This window comes from Ranitomeya imitator, chromosome 8, assembly GCF_032444005.1.
Source record: "Ranitomeya imitator isolate aRanImi1 chromosome 8, aRanImi1.pri, whole genome shotgun sequence".
Lineage (NCBI taxonomy): Eukaryota > Metazoa > Chordata > Amphibia > Anura > Dendrobatidae > Ranitomeya > Ranitomeya imitator.
The window spans coordinates 16374362-16388974 of NC_091289.1; the positions used below are offsets into that span (position 1 = coordinate 16374362).

Genomic DNA, 14613 nt, shown 5'->3' on the forward strand with positions numbered 1-14613 from the left:
CACTGTTTAGACACATCAGGGGCTCTCCAAACACGACATGGCGTCCGATCTCAATTCCAGCCAATTCTGCGTTGAAAAAGTAAAACAGTGCTCCTTCCCTTCCGAGCTCTCCTGTGTGCCCAAACAGGGGTTTACCCTCACATATGGGGTATCGGCGTACTCAGGACAAATTGGACAACAACTTTTGTGGACCAATTTCTCCTGTTACCCTTGGGAAAATACAAAACTGGGGGCTAAAAAATAATTTTTATTGGAAAACAAAAAGATTTTTTATTTTCACGGCTCTGCGTTATAAACTGTAGTGAAACACCTGGGGGTTCAAAGTTCTCACAACACATCTAGATAAGTTCATTGAGGGGTCTAGTTTCCAATATGGGGTCACTTGTGGGGGGTTTCTACTGTTTAGGTACATTAGGGGCTCTGCAAACGCAATGTGACGCCTGCAGACCAATCCATCTAAGTCTGCATTCCAAATGATGCTTCTTCCCTTCCGAGCCCTCCCATGCGCCCAAAGGTGGTTCCCCCCCACATATCGGGTATCAGCGTACTCAGGACAAATTGGACAGCAACATTTAGGGTCCAATTTCTCCTGCTAACCTTGGAAAAATACAAAACTGGGGGCTAAAATATAATTTTTGTGGAAAAAAAATATTTTTTATTTGCACGGCTCTGCGTTATAAACTGTAGTGAAATACTTGGGGGTTCAAAGCTCTCACAACACATCAAAATGAGTTCCTTAGGGGGTCTACTTTCCAAAATGGTGTCACTTGTGGGGGGTTTCAATGTTTAGGCACATCAGTGGCTCTCCAAACGCAACATGGCGTCCCATCTCAATTCCTGTTAATTTTGCATTGAAAAGTCAAACGGCGCTCCTTCCCTTCCGAGCTCTCCCATGCGCCCAAACAGTGGTTTACTGCCACATATGGGGTATCAGCGTACTCAGGACAAATTGGACAACAACTTTTGGGGTCCATTTTCTCCTGTTACCCTTGGTAAAATAAAACAAATTGGAGCTGAAGTAAATTTTTTGTGTAAAAAAGTTAAATGTTCATTTTTATTTAAACATTCCAAAAATTCCTATTAAACACCTGAAGGGTTAATAAACTTCTTGAATGTGGTTTTGAGCACCTTGAGGGGTGCAGTTTTTAGAATGGTGTCACACTTGGGCATTTTCTATCATATAGACCCCTCAAAATGACTTCAAATGAGACGTGGTCCCTAAAAAAAAAATGGTGTTGTAAAAATGAGAAATTGCTGGTCAACTTTCAACCCTTATAACTCCCTAACAAAAAAAAAATTGGTTCCAAAATTGTGCTGATGTAAAGGAGACATGTGGGAAATGTTACTTATTAAGTATTTTGTGTGACATATCTCTGTGATTTAATTGCATAAAAATTCAAAGTTTGAAAATTGCGAAATTTTCAAAATTTTCGCCAAATTTCCGTTTTTTTCACAAATAAACGCAGGTACTATCAAAGAAATTTTACCACTATCATGAAGTACAATATGTCACGAGAAAACAATGTCAGAATCACCAGGATCCGTTGAAGCGTTTCGGAGTTATAACCTCATAAAGGGACAGTGGTCAGAATTGTAAAAATTGGCCCGGTCATTGACGTGCAAACCACCCTTGGGGGTAAAGGGGTTAAAGCAATATAATATTAAATAAATATATTAAAGCAATATAATATATATATATATTAGAGCAATATAATATATGAAGGCAATATAATATATGTATATGTATATATGTATATATGTATATATATATATATATATATATATATATATATATATATATATATATATATATATATATATATATATATATATACACAATATATTAAATATATATATTAAAGCAATATAACATGTGTGTGTGTGTGTGTATATATATATATATATATATATATATATATATATATATATATATATATATATATATATATATATATATATATACGATATATTATATTGCTTTAATATATATAATATAAAAGCAATAAAATAATAAATATATAAACAGTATAAAATATTACAATATTAAATATATAAATATAAAAATGTAATATAGATAATCAATATATATTAAAGTATAAAATATTACAATACTACATTAAAGCAATAATTGGTACATATGATGCTCATAGTTGGAGTTACTTTTATTAAAGTGTATTAAATTGAACAGACTCCTAAGGAGGGTACAAGAGGGGGTCCCTATAAACCTCCACATCTGGTTATATGTGGAATTACTGTAGTTAGGCAGAGTGTTCACGGACATGGCATAATAAGGTGGCGCGCATTAGCTGATCCCCTCTGAACGTCCGCTAGCGTCCTAAGGTTTGGCTAATTGCAGTAATGAGCTTTTCTTGGGTAGAGCTCGTAGCTGGCGCTTGTAGCACTAGGATAGATTATGTGTAATTATTTCCTCGCTCGTGCTCTGTAAACTGTTTTTATGATCGTTTGATTAAAGCAAAGAGATGTTGTGACACGTCTAATGAGCCCGCCATTAAGCCCCGTTATTGTAGCCGAACGTCAGACGCCGTGCGCTTTTCTTACCAGCAGGAGAAACTTGCCAAAAAAAAAAAAAAAAGAATCCTTTAAGGAAACACTTCTTAGTTGGTCTTCTTTTTATGTTGAATTTACTGCCTTGAGCTGACAGGTTAACTCGAGTTGCCTGCGAGGGGTAAATCCCGTGTCCTGATCCCTTTTTAAAGACCCTTTTTTATACATTAAAAATGTGAAATCGGTTTTTGAATATCTTACTCCTAAGCTGAGATACGATCGTTTAAAGTTGCCGGCTCAAAGACAGAGGCTGCACCACTGAAAGGGCTTCTGGTCACTATGTGCAGCGTTGTCATGGAGACCGGTAACTGTTTATTTGTAACATTTGAAAATCTGGATCCAGGTGGATTGTTCATAATCAAAACCGGTTGGAGCCGGAATGCCTCAGTGGTGCAGCCTCAGCTTATGGGCCTGTAACTTCAAGCTGGAATATCTTAGCCTAGGAGTGAAATATTAAAAAATGGATTTCACATCTTTAATGTAGACAAAAGGGTCCTTTTATCTGATACGGAAGAACGCTGTTCAGTTATAAAAGTGGGTTTCAGCTTTGTGCACGGAGATGTAAAAAGACTATGGCACTGCACGTGCGGCCAGCGAACAAAGCCCCCATTTTACGTCTGCCCTGTGGCCCCTCGATGAGCTGCAAACGTGTGAACTCATTGTGCACAGAAAAGTGCACGCTCACAGCACTGAAAAGAGCTTATTGTCTCGGGCACGGTTTGTTTGAGTGGCTCACACCTAAAACAACACAGTGAAATGCTCAGCGCGGCAGTCATCCGTTACAAGCGTGTCCCGGCCGGCAGGATTTTTCCCATGAATATGTATGTGAATTTGAGGTTAGGCCAGAGGTGGCCACCAATGGGAATATACGTTTTGTGTGATTCCAAGACTGGAGCGAAAGGGAATTTACCCTAATGTTCATATACGTAGCTGAATGATGATTCTGCTGGCTCAGCTGCTGTCCTGGTGTAACCTCCCCTCCATTGTGCAACATGTGAGAATGGTCTCAAACCTTACGGCAAAAGAAATGATAAAAAAGAATAATCTCACGCAGTAAAATAACTTTTATCTTGCCTTATGATCATCTGGACTTTTCCATAAAAATTCAGAAATCTGCATGACATGACTGCAGACTCTGCATCAAAAACATGCTGTTGAATTTGCTGTGGGAATTCCTCCCTGTGCGTGTAATCTTGCCCCACAAGGGGGCAGCACCTGTACATTGTGCCCTAGTTAGTATAAAGTTTAGCAGAATGAAACTTAAAGGACTTTTCCAAATTATTGCTGTCCCCCTTCGCCGGGTCTCGTTTACTTGGGCAGCGGAGTGCTAAGCTGTACCAGACGTGATGAGGGCAGCCGATTATAAGGCTATAGGAGGGATGCGCCGTCATAGCGAATCAATAAAGGGATCAGTGGGCATCTTTCCATTCATTGGCAGCATGCAGAGATCTTGGGATCAAATATAGTACTTTTCAAAGGAACTAGTGGGATGTGGTCTCCAAAAAGGGTGGAGTTTGTAAAAAAATATGAGGCCATTTTTGAATAGTGGTCTAGAAAAAAAAAAAGAGGTTGGCAACTCTGGCCTAGATATAGCCCTATTTTTATTGTGTAGGCTTGCAAAAGCATAGCTGCTATCTTCCAAAAAATGGCATCTCACCTCCTATGCATTGCGTGTGGTTTTGCAGCTCCAACTCCTTTTATAAAATAAATTTGCCTGAACAGAAATTATTATAGGCAACCAAGAAAGCGGCTGTGTTTTGTAATCTTGGACATCCCTATTAACTTATACTTGGAAACATGAACTTTAGTATTGTGGGGCCACATGGGTGAAGATGGAGAACTTGGTATTGAGATCACATGAGTGAAGATGGAAAACTTAGTATTGAGAGGTCACATGGTTGAAGATGGGGAACTTAGTATTGTGAGGTCACATGGGTGAAGATGGAGAACTTAGTATTGTGAGGTCACATGGGTGAAGATGGAGATCTTAGTATTGTGAGGTCACATGGTTGAAGATGGGGAACTTGGTATTGAGAGGTCACATGGTTGAAGATGGGGAACTTGGTATTGAGAGGTCACATGGTTGAAGATGGGAAACTTAGTATTGTGAGGTCACATGGGTGAAGATGGAGAACTTAGTATTGTGAGGTCACATGGGTGAAGATGGAGAACTTGGTATTGATATCACATGAGTGAAGATGGAAAACTTAGTATTGAGAGGTCACATGGTTGAAGATGGGAAACTTAGTATTGTGAGGTCACATGGGTGAAGATGGAGAACTTAGTATTGTGAGGTCACATGGTTGAAGATGGGGAACTTGGTATTGAGAGGTCACATGGTTGAAGATGGGGAACTTGGTATTGAGAGGTCACATGGTTGAAGATGGGGAACTTAGTATTCAGAGGTCACATGGTTGAAGATGGGGAACTTAGTATTGTGAGGTCACATGGGTGAAGATGCAGAACTTAGTATTGTGAGGTCACATGGGTGAAGATGGAGAACTTAGTATTGAGAGGTCACATGGTTGAAGATGGGGAACTTAGTATTGCGAGGTCACATGGTTGAAGATGGGGAACTTAGTATTGTGAGGTCACATGGGTGAAGATGGAGAACTTAGTATTGTGAGGTCACATGGGTGAAGATGGAGAACTTAGTATTGTGAGGTCACATGGGTGAAGATGCAGAACTTAGTATTGTGAGGTCACATGGTTGAAGATGGGCAACTTAGTATTGTGATCTATTGAGAGGTCACATGGTTGAAGATGGGGAACTTAGTATTGTGATCTATTGAGAGGTCACATGGTTGAAGATGGGGAACTTAGTATTGTGATCTATTGTGAGGTCACATGGTTGAAGATGGGGAACTTAGTATTGTGATCTATTGTGAGGTCACATGGTTGAAGATGGGGAACTTAGTATTGTGATCTATTGTGAGGTCACATGGTTGAAAATGGGGAACTTAGTATTGTGAGGTCACATGGTTGAAGATGGGGAACTTAGTATTGTGAGGTCACATGGGTGAAGATGGAGAACTTGGTATTGATATCACATGAGTGAAGATGGAAAACTTAGTATTGAGAGGTCACATGGTTGAAGATGGGGAACTTAGTATTGTGAGGTCACATGGGTGAAGATGGAGAACTTAGTATTGTGAGGTCACATGGGTGAAGATGGAGAACTTAGTATTGTGAGGTCACATGGTTGAAGATGGGGAACTTGGTATTGAGAGGTCACATGGTTGAAGATGGGGAACTTGGTATTGAGAGGTCACATGGTTGAAGATGGGGAACTTAGTATTGTGAGGTCACATGGGTGAAGATGCAGAACTTAGTATTGAGAGGTCACATGGTTGAAGATGGGGAACTTAGTATTGAGAGGTCACATGGTTGAAGATGGGGAACTTAGTATTGTGAGGTCACATGGGTGAAGATGGAGAACTTAGTATTGTGAGGTCACATGGTTGAAGATGGGGAACTTAGTATTGTGATCTATTGTGAGGTCACATGGTTGAAGATGGGGAACTTAGTATTGTGATCTATTGTGAGGTCACATGGTTGAAGATGGGGAACTTAGTATTGTGAGGTCACATGGGTGAAGATGGGGAACTTAGTATTGTGAGGTCTCATGGGTGAAGATGGGGAACTTAGTATTGTGGGGCCACTTGGGTAAAGATAGAAAACTTAGTATTGTGGGGCCACATGGGTGAAGATTAAGAAGACCTTTTAGACTATGATCTGTTTTGATAAGTGTCTTATTATTCTGCTCCATTCCAGGCTCCCTTTCCGACAGCTGTCAGGACCGCTGTTCCCAGAAGACCCCAGAGAACAACTCCTTGGCCTACAGCACCCACCACTGCCCCCAATCAAATCGGGTTTAATGTCGTCACCCTGGGATGTGATGTCACTGGAAACAAAGGAGGAGGCCGTGCTAAGCATTACTCTGGTGGGCCGACTGTAAAGGGCGGATCTTCAAGCCAGGATAGACCTTACCTATCAAACGGGGGGAGGGACTTGGGTGGAGAGAGATGCAGAATGAAGGGGGGAAGGGCAGGCCTTGTACGTATGCTTATACCTATGTACGACGGGAGAAGCATGGGCCTGATGGAACGACCGAAACGTTTACAGATTGTCCGAGGACGTCCTTCTCGTTTAAAAAAAAAAAAATGATGTAAAATGTTGCCTGCACATTGTACGTAGGGGAAGGGAATGTGTACATTTTAATGTCTCGAGGTGAAGACTCTTTTTGCTGCTGTGTTACTTGGCTTCCAGTTCCAGTGAAAACTCTTTGTCGCTAATATAGGAAGAGCTTGAGGTCATGAAATATCGTGGGGTGGGACACCACCGAGTCTCCATGGCGGTGGGACCCTGAGATGAAAGGGTAGCCCTTTAAAGTAGATCATGTCCAGTCATGGTGGACAAGAGGGATGGATGATGGTGAAGGTTCTCCGTGTTCTTCCAGGTCTGGAGCCGATTCTCGGCTTTATTGTCTCATAACATCGCATTGCGAATAACACAAATACTGAGCGCCCGATACGTCTCATGAGGTCTCCTGGGGAAACGTTTTCGCAGTTTTTGCTCATTTTTGTTGTTTTTGTTTTTAAGTGGTGGAAAATTTGCAAAATGTTTTTTTTGTTTGTTTGCTTTTTTTATTCTGAGGACACATCTGTAGTGTTGAAACTCAACACGGGGGCGATGATATTACTGGATGCTATGGTGGATTTGTGAATGTATTTTACTACAGGCCAATGTAATAAGACCCCTTAAGCCCCTGGGGCCAGTATCACCCCTCCCGGGGCCAGTAATGGCTAGTCTGCCGGGGCCCCTAGTTACAGTCTGGTGCTAACATATGTCAACCAGATTGGCCGGTACTGTAGGTGGAGCTCCAGGGCCGCGTATGTGCGCCACCATTTTATGGCGTACTTTCTGTAGGTTATAATCATTTTATCCGTGCGGTAATAGGGATATTCGATCCCGGGCTTGTGGAGGGCTCGTGCTCCTCGATGGCAACCAGTCTGTTTAGGCGGAGCTGCAGTGTAAAGCATGGAGGCGAAGAGGTAGATTTTAGACTACATTGAAGTCATTGATTACAGCAGACCAATAATGGGGATAAAAAATGGCCATAGAAAAAAGGCAAGCATTTCCCAGTGGTGGCAGCTTGTATGTTTAGGGCCACATCTGGACATCCCCTTTAAGGACCAGTTTTTAAAGGACCTGAATCGGAGCTCTCTTATGTATAAAAATAAATAAATAAATATATATATCTTCAAGGCTATTACCCACAGTGAGTTGTCCTGGACTAGACACAGTGCGCCAAACCTCTTTAACTTGATCATCTACCTTCAAATCCCCTCTATGATTTCTCAGTTTATCCTTGTAGCTGTCACAGCTTTGTTTCTCCTGATGCAATGCTCCAAATCCCCTGCGGAGACCTATTAAATGAAATAATTCTTCCGCCACTAGAGGGAGCTGAGGAGCTCACTGAATACTGTTTGTACATTGGAATCCATAATAAAACTGTCTGCGGTGAGCTCCCCCTAGTGGTGGGTGCAGGTAAATAGATTCTAATTATGTGACTGTTTATGCTGTGGATTTGGATCTCTGTATCAGAAAATACAGAGTATAAAAACAATTAATTGGAGCCAAATCTACCAACAATCCACTGGTTCATCACATACGGTTGGCTTTGATAGAGTTCCCTGAAGATAAACGGCACCAAATGTGCATGCGGTGTTACAGATCTCCATCTGTACTTTTGGTCTGTGGCTCTGGCAGCCTGTTTCCTGCAGTTTTCGTGCACATGGGTGCGCAGCATGTCTCCACCGTACGGAGCGCGTCGAGGCGTTGGTAACTCGCCAGTGGAATTCACATACGTTGTTTCAACCTGTTCAGGGCGTAGATTAATTTTTCAAGTATGTTTCATTATTGCAAGTTGTTTCTAGATTTTTGTTTTTTACTGCCAGCAGGGATTTTTTTATGGTAATATATTTTGTAATTATTATTTTTATTATCACATGGCACTTCTGGCTGCAAAGAATAATCATCAGAAGAAATGTAAATTACGTGCCGTACCCAACACTAGTGGCCAAGAAGTGAGCATTAATCCCGTCACTCAGCCTCTGTTTTGCCCCGTATCCTCTGCTGGGGTAGAATGACTATTCAGTCAAATCTGGTCATAGCATTGATAACCGCAGCGTTACAGGAGTGTGTTGATTATGTAGGAAAAAGTGACCTCTTTTTATGATGTGATGTGACTGGAGCAAGCTCATCATGTGGGAAGGCGGGTGAAGACGAGCGGAAGGCCACAGACTCGTCAATCCCAATAGTCATTTGGATCATGGAAAGGATGATACCAGCAGATGAGGAGTGTGCTGATTTTGTAGGGGAAAGTGACTTTTTTTTTTACTCTCGATAATACTGAGGAGTTGGGAGAACAGTCATGGCAATGAGGATGGGAATACAGGCAAGTGGGAGGCCACAGGCTAGGTTCCCGATAGGATCACGGGAAGAATGACACCAGCAGAAGAGGAGTGTGCTGATTCTTGCAGGGGAAAGTGACCTTTTCACTCATTAGATGGTGAGGAGTGGAGAGAACAGTCATGACATGAGGATGGGAATACAGGCAAGTGGGAGGCCACAGACTAGGTTCCCAGTTCCCGATAGGATCACGGGAAGAATGACAACAGCAGAAGTGGAGTGTGCTGATTTTTGTAGGGGAAAGGGACCTTTTCACTCTTTTTTTGATGGTGAGGAGTGGAGAGAATGGTCATGACGTGACGGGATTACAGACCAGGGAGGCCAAAGGCCAGGTACCCAGCTGACAATGGAATAATGGAGGATGTCAGCTGGGGAGGAGTCTGTAATGCGCTGCCGTCTTGTGACTGTTAGTGTGAATAGAGGGATTCAAGCGTGAATGATGTCAACTGGGTGCAGATGGAGTTTGGTCCCCGGCAGCACAGAGTATTTAAGGAGAGGATAGTCCTGACCTTGTGAGGGGGGTAGTGACACGTCTGTCTCTCGGATTTAATTCATGAGGCAAATAAGATGTGAGAAGGTGGCATCATGATGCAACAAAGGACAACTAGAAGGGTCACGGTCCCCGGCGGAACAGAGGATTTCAGGGGAGCGGTGTGCTGACCCAAAATATCGGTGAGGAAAGTTCTTCATCTAATCAAGACCGTGACATGAAGTGGGAGGCAACAGAGACAAGTGGGAGGCAACAGAGACAAGTGGGAGGCAACAGAGACAAGTGGGAGGCAACAGAGACAAGTGGGATGCCACAGAGACAAGTGGGATGCCACAGAGACAAGTGGGATGCCACAGAGACAAGTGGGAGGCAACAGACAAGTGGGAGGCCACAGAGACAAGTGGGAGGCAACAGAGACAAGTGGGAGGCCACAGAGACAAGTGGGAGGCAAAAGAGCAAGTGGGAGGCCACAGAGACAAGTGGGAGGCAACAGAGACAAGTGGGAGGCCACTGACCGCTAGACCAATACTAAATAGTAATGAACCCCTTGTGTGTGTTGTAAATAGAATTGTCCTATAAATTACTATTTTGTGTTTTTATTCTTCTACCTGGCAGCGGGGGAGACCCATGGGGGACCTCCATTGAAAGCTGCGGGTGAAGCTGTAACTTTCACCTCTACTTCTTGACCAATGTTATTAAAGGGAGTTTGAGGCCATTTTTAGAGAACGTCAGACCACCGATTCCGGACCCTCACTGTAGTCTTCTGACTCGGACAGTTGGCAAAGGTTAGTCACTTTTTTTCTTGCACTTGGCTGAAGTCCTATTTTTGGGCTTGGGACCACCGGAAACTATCTCCAAGTTTTAGGGTCATCTGCAGCCAGTTTCTATGTCTGTATTTTGGGGGTTTTATGGAGCCAAATAGCGGGTTAAGGGGTCCTTGGTTGTCCCCCAGTTGTCTGTTGTATTATAGTGTTCATTCCTAGGTTCTCATAACTTATTCCCTTCTCTAGACCCTTTTATTTGTCTGCCGAACAAATAGGAAATTAGAAATAATCGCATGAAAATCACGAATTCCTCTTCAGAAAATTACCTATTTTATTCAGATTTGAGTTGCATGTACTTTTTTATAATTATTGCCATTTTTTTTTTAAATTTCCTATCACGATCTTTATTAAAAAAAAAAAAAATATATATATATATATATATATATATATATATATATTAAACTTGCCATATTCAGGGGCAAAATGGGCTATTTTATACTCATTTGTATAGTCCTTTCAGTAAGAGTTTTCACCAGACTCGTTATCAGAGGCAGGATTACAATGAGAGGCAACACTGCTGATAACACAGGATCCACCAATCACAATGGGCGATGTCACCTTCTCCTCTCCCTTCCCAATGAACTTTGCACAAGCTCATTGGTTGATTCAATACATAAGATAGGGGCGGAGTTTGTTCTTTGTTTCAGGAAACAATACATGTACATTAACTACAAAGTCTATGTATATATTAAGAAAAAAAAAATACTTTTAGCCATTGTGAATAGTTTCTAATTTTTTGTGTTTATTTTTTAATTGAAAGATCGTGATATTGAAAAATAAAATAAAAATGTAAAACAAAAATATCAATTTAAAATATTCCAGGGGCCAAATATATAATTTCTATTCTGCAATCTTCAAGCCTTCTTGTCATTAGCTTGCAACAGGGCGGTCGTAAGGATAATGTTATGTGACAAGTTGAAGTTTCCATTTAATATTTTATTTTTTTTACATTTTCCAAGTATTAAATCATTTTACCTTGTATAAAAAAGGTATATATATAATGCTTTTATTTAATGGGGGTGGGGGTTGTCCAGGATAAAAAAAAAACAAAACGATGGCTACTTCCTTTGAGAAATGGCACCAAACTTGTACACGGATCATTACAGTGGGGCTGAGCTGCAATACCACGTACAACCTGTGGGCAGGTGGGGGCGCTGTTTCTAAAAGCTTTGTCTAAACTTGCACAACGCCCGTTACAACTAAAAATATATATGGTGATACAGTGAAAGTGAAGGTAAGACCCCCGGTCACATGAAATCTGATCGGACTGACGTATCGGCCAATTCTAACCCGAAAAGCTAATACTATAAACCGTTTTGCCTGTTTTCACCCGGTTTCATGTAAAAGCATGTGTAATGAGGATTTTTTTTTCAATAAAAGCAAAATATATATATATATATATATAAAAAAAAATGTTAACAAATGTATATTTTATGGCTCGTTTTGTACTAACCCTGTTGCTGCAAAACTAAATCCCGCAGTGCGTTGTGTTGTAGGCCACTGCTGGCAGCAAAGAGTTAAAATGGAGTTTTCATTGCTGATACTTCGGTTTTAGATTTTGCGTTCTTTGTATATGTACATATATGTATAAATGACGGTTTTCTGGACTCACTGGTCTTTGCCTCTTTATTTGTGGGGATGTGTGTTCTGGGCTTCAGTCTTATATGATAACATCCCAGCCGAGGACTGGACAACACGACACCATCTGAAGATGACCGGAGATCAAGTCTCTTGGTGCTGGATGAAACCCTAAATTACACCCTGTATTATACTCCAGAGCTGCACTCACTATTCTGCTGGTGCAGTCACTGTGTACATACATTACATTACTGATCCTGAGTTACATCCTGTATTATACTCCAGAGCTGCACTCACTATTCTGCTGGTGCAGTCACTGTGTACACACATTACATTACTGATCCTGAGTTACATCCTGTATTATACTCCAGAGCTGCACTCACTATTCTGCTGGTGCAGTCACTGTGTACACACATTACATTACTGATCCTGAGTTACATCCTGTATTATACTCCAGAGCTGCACTCACTATTCTGCTGGTGCAGTCACTGTGTACATACATTACATTACTGATCCTGAGTTACATCCTGTATTATACTCCAGAGCTGCACTCACTATTCTGCTGGTGCAGTCACTGTGTACACACATTACATTACTGATCCTGAGTTACCTCCTGTATTATACTCCAGAGCTGCACTCACTATTCTGCTGGTGCAGTCACTGTGTACTTACATTACATTACTGATCCTGAGTTACATCCTGTATTATACTCCAGAGCTGCACTCACTATTCTGCTGGTGCAGTCACTGTGTACATACATTACATTACTGATCCTGAGTTACATCCTGTATTATACCCCAGAGCTGCACTCACTATTCTGCTGGTGCAGTCACTGTGTACATACATTACATTACTGATCCTGAGTTACCTCCTGTATTATACTCCAGAGCTGCACTCACTATTCTGCTGGTGCAGTCACTGTGTACTTACATTACTGATCCTGAGTTACATCCTGTGTTATACTCCAGAGCTGCACTCACTATTCTGCTGGTGCAGTCACTGTGTACATACATTACATTACTGATCCTGAGTTACATCCTGTATTATACCCCAGAGCTGCACTCACTATTCTGCTGGCGCAGTCACTGTGTACATACATTACATTACTGATCCTGAGTTACATCCTGTATTATACTCCAGAGCTGCACTCACTATTCTGCTGGTGCAGTCACTGTGTACACACATTACATTACTGATCCTGAGTTACCTCCTGTATTATACTCCAGAGCTGCACTCACTATTCTGCTGGTGCAGTCACTGTGTACTTACATTACATTACTGATCCTGAGTTACATCCTGTATTATACTCCAGAGCTGCACTCACTATTCTGCTGGTGCAGTCACTGTGTACATACATTACATTACTGATCCTGAGTTACATCCTGTATTATACCCCAGAGCTGCACTCACTATTCTGCTGGTGCAGTCACTGTGTACATACATTACATTACTGATCCTGAGTTACCTCCTGTATTATACTCCAGAGCTGCACTCACTATTCTGCTGGTGCAGTCACTGTGTACTTACATTACATTACTGATCCTGAGTTACATCCTGTGTTATACTCCAGAGCTGCACTCACTATTCTGCTGGTGCAGTCACTGTGTACATACATTACATTACTGATCCTGAGTTACATCCTGTATTATACCCCAGAGCTGCACTCACTATTCTGCTGGCGCAGTCACTGTGTACATACATTACATTACTGATCCTGAGTTACATCCTGTATTATACTCCAGAGCTGCACTCACTATTCTGCTGGTGCAGTCACTGTGTACATACATTACATTACTGATCCTGAGTTACATCCTGTATTATACTCCAGAGCTGCACTCACTATTCTGCTGGTGCAGTCACTGTGTACACACATTACATTACTGATCCTGAGTTACCTCCTGTATTATACTCCAGAGCTGCACTCACTATTCTGCTGGTGCAGTCACTGTGTACTTACATTACATTACTGATCCTGAGTTACATCCTGTATTATACTCCAGAGCTGCACTCACTATTCTGCTGGTGCAGTCACTGTGTACATACATTACATTACTGATCCTGAGTTACATCCTGTATTATACCCCAGAGCTGCACTCACTATTCTGCTGGTGCAGTCACTGTGTACATACATTACATTACTGATCCTGAGTTACCTCCTGTATTATACTCCAGAGCTGCACTCACTATTCTGCTGGTGCAGTCACTGTGTACTTACATTACATTACTGATCCTGAGTTACATCCTGTGTTATACTCCAGAGCTGCACTCACTATTCTGCTGGTGCAGTCACTGTGTACATACATTACATTACTGATCCTGAGTTACATCCTGTATTATACCCCAGAGCTGCACTCACTATTCTGCTGGCGCAGTCACTGTGTACATACATTACATTACTGATCCTGAGTTACATCCTGTATTATACTCCAGAGCTGCACTCACTATTCTGCTGGTGCAGTCACTGTGTACATACATTACATTACTGATCCTGAGTTACATCCTGTATTATACTCCAGAGCTGCACTCACTATTCTGCTGGTGCAGTCACTGTGTGTGTACATACATTACATTACTGATCCTGAGTTACCTCCTGTATTATACTCCAGAGCTGCACTCACTATTCTGCTGGTGCAGTCACTGTGTACATACATTACATTACTGATCCTGAGTTACATCCTGTAT

The 14613-nt window shown here is 41.6% G+C and overlaps 1 protein-coding gene across 7 annotated transcripts in view; it reads left to right on the forward strand.

Moving 5' to 3' along the window:
* Positions 1–14613, forward strand: part of CAMK1 (calcium/calmodulin dependent protein kinase I) — a 129866-nt gene that overhangs the window by 99044 nt on the left and 16209 nt on the right. For 2 of the 7 annotated variants that reach the window (XM_069736429.1, XM_069736425.1), the window contains exon 12: positions 6340–11960. The exons of 1 other annotated variant lie outside the window; for it this stretch is intronic. In XM_069736429.1, the coding sequence (XP_069592530.1) occupies positions 6340–6443 (104 nt within the window). In that variant the 3' untranslated portion in view covers positions 6444–11960. Of the gene's footprint in view, positions 1–6339; positions 11961–14613 lie in introns of those variants that run through there. 4 more of the 7 variants (XR_011314972.1, XR_011314973.1, XR_011314971.1 and 1 more) reach the window with 4 other exon arrangements.